General features: G+C 42.8%; 1 protein-coding gene across 3 annotated transcripts in view; it reads left to right on the top strand.

Moving 5' to 3' along the window:
- Positions 1–7,812, top strand: part of LOC116693469 (UBAP1-MVB12-associated (UMA)-domain containing protein 1) — a 10,696-nt gene extending 2,884 nt beyond the window's left edge. For all 3 annotated transcript variants that reach the window (XM_032522471.1, XM_032522469.1, XM_032522470.1), the window contains exons 3-4: positions 1,801–1,886; positions 6,941–7,812. In XM_032522471.1, coding sequence (XP_032378362.1) covers positions 1,801–1,886; positions 6,941–7,216 — 362 coding nt within the window. In that variant the 3' untranslated portion in view covers positions 7,217–7,812. The remainder of the gene's footprint in view (positions 1–1,800; positions 1,887–6,940) is intronic.

Genomic DNA, 7,812 nt, shown 5'->3' with positions numbered 1-7,812 from the left:
GGGGCGCGCGCGTTGGAGGAGAGTTATACTCAGTAAACATAATACAACTTTTTTGTCATTGCTTAGATGCCACTTTGCAACACAGTGATACAACAGAGACCTTATTTGATCTTGATTGATTTCAATATTGATCGACCAAGCCAACCAAGGTTAGCCTACTATAAATAGAATAGAATAGAATAGAATAGAATAGAATGCCTTTATTGTCATTATACACAAGTACACGGTACTTGTGCAACGAGATTAAAGCAATCCCTTTGCAGCGTTGACACAAAAAAATATAAGAATATTACAGTATAAAATATCAAAAATATAAAGTCAAAGATATAAAGTGTAGTGACTGTCGAGTATACATATATAAATCAGCTTGAATAAACATAGATAAGGGTTAACACTCAATAAATAATATTGCACAGTGATGGAATGAAATGATTAAGTACTAATATTAAGTAAATAAGTATTGCACAGTAATGGAAAGGTTAATGTATTAAATATTGCACTGTATGAAATGAAATTGCACAGATTCCAGTGTCCTATGAGGTATTATATATCAGTAACAGTATAACAATAATATTGCACAGTCGGACGGAACGAAGAAGACAGTCCGGGGGCCGGGGTTCTTCTGTGCTGAAAGGTGCTGTGGACAAGTAGCTAATGCTAATGTAATTCTTTGTGGGCAACATAAGATTACGACATTGTTCATCTGGCTCAGTTATGTTTAGTATGATTTATAATGATGTCTTGCGTGTCGCCATCTGGACAGACATCTTGTTGAGAAAGATGATGCGGGCTGATTAATCAGATGATTGTAGATGGGGTCGATGCGCACACAGCGGGGGCTTTGGGGCTGCTTGAACCCCCCAGGGCAGCACTCCTCTTTTGTATGGGAGCTTATGTGGAGACACACAGCTGAGATCAGAGAGGGTGACATCAGTCGGAAGGATTCCAGTCTGATTTCAAGTCAGTTTGGCCCTGGAGAGGAAGAGGAAGATAAGAGCTTTACTGTTTTCACTCTCTGCTCCCATTCATCTTCTCATCCCACTGAGCCTGACCTCGGCCCGGCCAGACACATTAACTGGAATTATGAGCACAAGCCTGATTTAAACCCCAAAAGTGTCCGCGTCCCCCCCAATTGCCTGCGAGCTTGTCATGACTATACTGTAATTTATCTACTGTGCGACAGAAAGTTGCGTGGTTATGACACAATAGTTAGACTATTGTTTATAAAAACGTCTGTTACGGAGCTATAACGTGAGCTACAAGGTGAGGGAGCCTTTTATACATTGATGTGTTTCTTTAGAAATAAAAAATGGACAACTAGAGTCTTTAAACGCTTCGGATGTAAAGCTATTCGCTGTCAAAGTGGCGCCGACATGAATGGGAGTCAATGCTAGCGGAAGGTGATGGCATGTTAGCCTCAGAATCTCCCAACAGGAGGTACACTTTCCGGATGCTTGCTTACCCCCTTGGTTAAAACCATCCCCTCCCGCGATGTTTGTGTTAGACCCCGCAGGATCCCAATCCCATCGCGGTCCTCTAGCATACACTTCAGCTCAGGATACCTAATTGTTTGCTCAGTCTCAGCAGGCCTAATGCTTTATTTTTTAAATCCCTAATGTGATCAGGAAAGCACCTAGAACACAAATAATCCCCCACCTCGACCTGCATTGTGCTGAAGGAAAAGCATGTTGTAAAAAATTCTCAGCACAAAATCTCTTGTGTCATGTGTTACAGTCATGCTAGCATGTTTCTCTGCTAAAAGTGTTGTTTAACCTTCTGTCTGCCACATTTCTTGTGCAGGAGAGACCGTTGAAGAACAGAGGAGGAAGATGCAGAGCATGAACATCGCACAGCCGTCAACAAACGTCATAGTGCAGCCAACAGGGGTGAGCTTGCTGAGGTTTTCAGTTCATGATATAAGCATTGGAATCAGCAGTGTGGAACTCAATAACTGGAGCAACGAAAGGAAGACATGAAGAAGCCATGTTTTTTTTGCATAAACGGAAGGATTCAGCTTTGGGACCAGAAGCTGTGAGCATCCCAGCTGGCCTTGTCCTGCATGGCTCATACAGAACTCCACTGCTGTGATGTTGACAGGTACTGGGGGCCCAGGCTGAGTCAGCGTGCCAGTATGGGCTACTACCATTCACCATGCCGCCATTTAAAACTGAGCCGGGTCAGAGGACTCCAAAGAGCTCTGCTGGCCTTCTGATTGTTGTCACATACATGTATGGGCCTTATTGCTTTTTAATTGCTCAGTTTATGATGAAGGACATTTTTGGGGACAGCGATGTGTGTGCACACACATTTGGTCCATATGGCATCCTGGAGGGACCACATGTCTCACAGTTAGTGACTGGCTAATGCCTCCAGTTTTAATCACATGGTGCAACAGGATGCACTGTAACCTCACTCCACAGCCTACATAGTCCACACACACACACACACACACACACATACGCACACACATACTTACGCATGCATTTTGGCCCAGACGGGCCCACTGTATAAGATCCCAAATACCACCCGTCCTTGCACTCCCCTGATTGTTTATAGCCTGCCAACTTGTACTCCTTAAAACTACTAACGCCATGTAATGACACAGCAAGAAGCAGTGAGAGTTGACACATTAAGACTTCAAAAAAGTGCAGTAAAACGGAATCTCCTCATGAATCATAAAACGATATACATATATACAGTATATATAAAGTTTTGCACATTGACCCACCGGAAACTGTTTTTTTGTAGAGTACCCTTCTGCCCTCTAGTGGCTCTTATCGTGGCATTGCCGTCCCTGTGGACTTTTTTTCTTGATGGAATCGAGATGTGACCTTAAATTGAAAATCAAATCGTGACAACCCTGTTATTGGATGATAAAGGTTCCCTGGGAACCTAATAGTAGTAGTAGTAGTGCGAGTCCCTGCTTTTGTCTGTGTCACACACACGGGTGATGCAATACTGAGTCCTGCCAATGTCCCAATATTCCGCTGGTTAACGGGAAAACTGCTGACACACCAGCCCGGCGTCAACAACACCCAAAGAACACTTCATACAAATCACGTGGAGCTGAAACACTCCATTAATCACTACAAAAAGGGTTTTATAATTTTAAACAGGTCTTCATTTTCCTATGTCCTTGCAACACTACCTCTAATGCTTTTTTATTCCGTGGTGTTGTAGTTCTTGCTTTTGCCAGTCCAGTTTCGCTGTATTATGACTACAAATGAGTCTTAAATTTCATTCATTCATTCATTTCATTCAAGGTCTTAAATTTCATTCAAAATGGTCTTAAAAGTCTTACATTTGACTTGGGGAAACCTGCAGAAACTCTGTACAACTAATTGCAGCCGTACAGTTGAGATACCGAAATGCTTCCCAGAATCACAGGCATTCCAGAGTGTTTATTTCATACTTTGGTTTTATAAAAAATAATCACTGTGTTTGGGTTCATTACAGAAAACAAGAGTCTGTTGCTCCACCCTCCCTGTGCTCCAGTCCCAAAGGAAACCTCTGCCTCATTTCCTGTCACATCTTCTCTGCATTTAGTCGAACATTTGCCCGTAATTACATGCTAGAGAACAGAATCGGCCACTCTGGAGGACGTTTTGTAGTCAGGCCCCCTCTACTCAGAAGGCAGCACATGCTGCAAGAAAAGACTGATGTCGCTATTTAAAAGGAAACGTTTTGTGAAATGCTAACTCACCAAGCACCCAGCTTAATGAAAGCAGCATGTATAAGAACATCTGTCTCTTCAAAGGTTAAGAGGTAGAAAACAACTCTGTTTTCCTCTAACCAATCAGCGTAGGGTTAGGGTTAGGAAAATCTGCTCTACTTCATGAGGCTTTCCTGCAAATACAGTGGCTTGAGAAAGTTTACACACCCAGGTTAAAGTTGATTAAAAGAGGAATAACAAAACATCTTTTGGAAATTTATTTGAATGGCTTTTTTTTAAAAGATTGAGGAAAATCCAACCTTTTAAAGACACCAATTTTCTTTGTGAAGGAACAATATGTTGTTCTTCCTTAAAATACAGTAAGTATACACCCCCCTATGTTACAATACAGGGGGCAGAAGTATAGACACCCCCCATGTTAAATTCACATAGAGGCAGGCACATTTTTATTTTTAAAGGCCAGTTATTTCCCCCCCATAATCACATACCACACCATAAATAGAGATCGGCATGGGGAACTTTCTGTAAAATCATCTCTCAATGCAAATCAAACCAGCTACTAAGCAGACTGAAATAACACCATGCCTATCTCTATGTATGGTGAAGGGTATTTAATGATGTATGTGTGTGTGTGTGTGGGGGGGGGGGCTATTTTAATTCCAAAAGCCAAGGGAACTTTATCAGGATGCATAGTATCCTGGATCCATGTAATAACTGGCCTTTAAAAATGAAAATCTGCCTCTATGGGAATTTAACATAGGGGGGTGTATACTTATGCCCCTGTATTTTAACATGGGGGGGTGTTTACTTATGCCCCCTGTATTTTAACATGGGGGGGGGGTGTTTACTTATGCCCCTGTATTTTAACATGGGGGGGTATACTTACTATACTACTTATCAACTTTAGCATGGGCGTGTAAACTCAGGCAAGCCACTGTTCACCAAGGCGAGCAGGTACCACGCAGTGGGAAAACACCAGAAGTTGGACAATTTAGCATCATCAGGACAGGATTTTTGATGTTTGGTTGTCTAATTTTGTCAGTTCTGGAAGCGATAGTTTCAAATTCTGTATGTCCAATTAAGTAAGCAACACTACCCATCCAACTTTTCTATTCTAATTGTTACGTGTGAAACTAAAGTTGAACCCTAGGGCAGACAACAACGCAGAGCCAAATGAAAGTTTAACAGATTTATTGCAAGTCAAAGTTTAGGAACGCAACAGGGGAAAAAGCAAAGTCCAAATCCAATGGATTTCAAATCCTGGAGACAGAGCGGGACGGATTCCAAAATGTCCAAGTGTCCGTGTCCAATAGTCCTGAGATTCAGTGTAGAGAGCAGGAAGGGTGGATGGCAGGAGTAAGGGGGCAGCAGGAGTCGGGTTCACACAACTGTGGCAAAAAGAGAACAAATCAGAGCGATCAACCGCTAAATACAAACAGTCGCGACAGCGATACTAACGTGGTCGTCTTGACGATGATCTGACAAAGAGTGGGAGGTATTTGAAGAAAGAGGGATTAGTGTAGATGATCTACAGCTGGAACCCTGACCCCTCCACACCAGGCTTCACTCCTGTAATTAAGGACAGACAGAGGGGGGGGGGGAGCAGAGGCACAGAGCTACCTAGCAACAGCAGGCCTAACAATAATACAATTAAAATGCTGGAAACTTGGTGATGGTATGACTGTGGGTCGTGCTGTGGCTAAGGATAGTTTTGTTTATGACACAGTGCCTACAAAGAAAAAAAAGCTCTGTTGGCGTTGCTTCTCATTTGGCAGAGCAGGCGTATGTAAAGTCCCTCAAAGCCTCAGCAACGCCACGACTGTTAGTACACGTCTGCACGTCAGCTTCCCAGAGCTGAACCTTTGGGGAAGAGAGTGCAGACTTCCTTCATGAGCAAATGCACTGACAGATTGGCAGTTCCACTGAATTCAACTGATTTTGGTTTGTTGTGACCGAGCCTTGAGATATGTAGTTATTTTAGTTACTGATTTGGCATTTCACTATTAGTTTGCAGCTTAATAATTAATCTTGCTAAAAGCACTCAACTCATTGTGCTAGATATTATATACAAAAGCAAAAAGTGGCTAACTTACTACTACATTTCTGCACTTTTATTCCATCTGATAATGACTTATCTACTGTAATGAAGAAAATACACATTTCAACATCGACTCCTCCAAGTACAGTGCAATGTACTGTACAATCTACGGTACTTACAAGACTCAAGAGTTGATTAAACAACATTTTACATACATACAGTACCAATGGGAAACCACTTTGGCGTGCATCATCAAAGCAACGATGCAGACTGTCCACTGGGATTTACCAGCAGCCTCTCTGTTCTTGACAGCATTAAAGCTTTGTTTTTGGCAAACTGCACTAATCAGGAACAGCATGTTGGCGATGTGCATGTTAGTGCAGCGCTGCACACAAATCATGACGGAGGCCAAAAATAACATTCCAGGGAATCTTGTGTAGTCATAACCACACTGAACAAAACTACATGTCTAGAGCTCTGCTAATTATCCCGAGGGACTGCCTATGTCTTTATAACGCAATAAAAAACACGTTGGACTCAACAAACTACACTGAACCAAATTATAAACGCAACACTTTTGTTTTTGACCCCATTTTTCATAAGCTGAACTTAAAGATCTTGGACCTTTTGTCGTGATTGCGGCAATTCACTCAAATTCAACCAATGCCAGCAGTCCCACGTGCACTCTGAGAGCCACAAGACTATCTGATTAACGTTACAGACGCTAGCTAGCTAGCTTCATTTCTAGCTGCAGGCTAACTCTTTTCCGCCCACTTAAGTCATTAAATCATTTCTGGAGAAGATTTATCAAAAAATCTCATTGTGTAAATAACATTTTGTTACAGCACCAATAGTCAACCCTACAATTTCGTCATCGAGGTACTTGGTCAAGAATATCGTGATATTTGATTTTCTCCACATCGCCCAGCCCTACTATTGACCCACAATGCATTGCACAAAGGCAGTTAATGTGCTACTCTCAGCTGCGAAAAACCAATTGTGGATGGTGTTTTATCAGCTCCAGGAAGATCTTATAAGAAGGGTATGAAATATTTGGAATTTGCTTTTTAAAAAGGCAAAAGAAGATAGTAAGGTGTATTCGTTTGATCCTAAAACTGTTGCCCTGCTGCTCGTGGGATAGAAAACCACCGGGAAAAGAAACAATGTGTATTTAAAAGTAATATAAATTACTGCACACTGACTCTAACTCGGTCTGCTTTTCCCCCCAGTCCTCCTGTACAGCTCCAGCTGCACCCACCGACACAAAGCCCCCTGCAGCTTACCCCACCGGCGCGCCAGCAGCAGGGCCCCCGGCCGTGGAAGCTGCTTCAACTCTGCCAGACCTCCTCGGGGACGTCCCCTTCACTCTGGCTCCCCATGTCCTGGCCATGCAGGCAGGGCGCCCCCTATTTCCTGATGTGCTGCTGTCCCGGGACATGAACTACAACCTGACTAGTTTCCAGTACGACTTCACTCTAGAGAACTCGGTGCTTCATAACGCCTAGGCTGGTGAAGTTTTCCAGGAGTTCCCCCTGTGGCTGGTTGTTGGTGGTTTGAGAGGTCCTAGGCCTTCTGAACATGCACATGTCATACTGTAGCATTACGAACAAGGAAGAGCTCACAGAAATACATTAGACAAAAATTAGTTGTAGAACTGCAAAGCAGAACACTTCTGTTATTAACTCCCTATCCATTTTATAATTTCAATATAGTCATAATAATGCCATGATATAATGTTGGAAAAAACACAAGGAAGCATGGACATGTCACTGGCTGTACAGCTGATGACGGTGACCAGGTTTCAGCTTTATGGCATCATGGGAACTAAATGAACTTGTGGTTTACTTGTTCCTTGTTGGGTTGCTCTCGACGTAAACCCAGGTAACGCAGTTAGGACACCTGCTGTTTCCTCTCATTACAGATACGGGCCTGCGTATGATTGGTTAAGACATTGTGACTGTCAAGCCCTCAGGCCGGGATGTGTTTGAATCATGTTGTCAAACTGAACAGGATCATTTAAACTTTATTACTACTTGGGTTTCTAGCAGTTATGAGGACTTTGCACTAATCGGGGACGTTGCTGAGATCTGGGGACGTTGCT

This window comes from Etheostoma spectabile, chromosome 8, assembly GCF_008692095.1.
Source record: "Etheostoma spectabile isolate EspeVRDwgs_2016 chromosome 8, UIUC_Espe_1.0, whole genome shotgun sequence".
NCBI classification, from domain to species: Eukaryota; Metazoa; Chordata; class Actinopteri; order Perciformes; family Percidae; genus Etheostoma; species Etheostoma spectabile.
The sequence above is the reverse complement of the archived record's forward strand: the minus strand, read 5'-3'. Positions and strand labels throughout refer to the sequence as shown.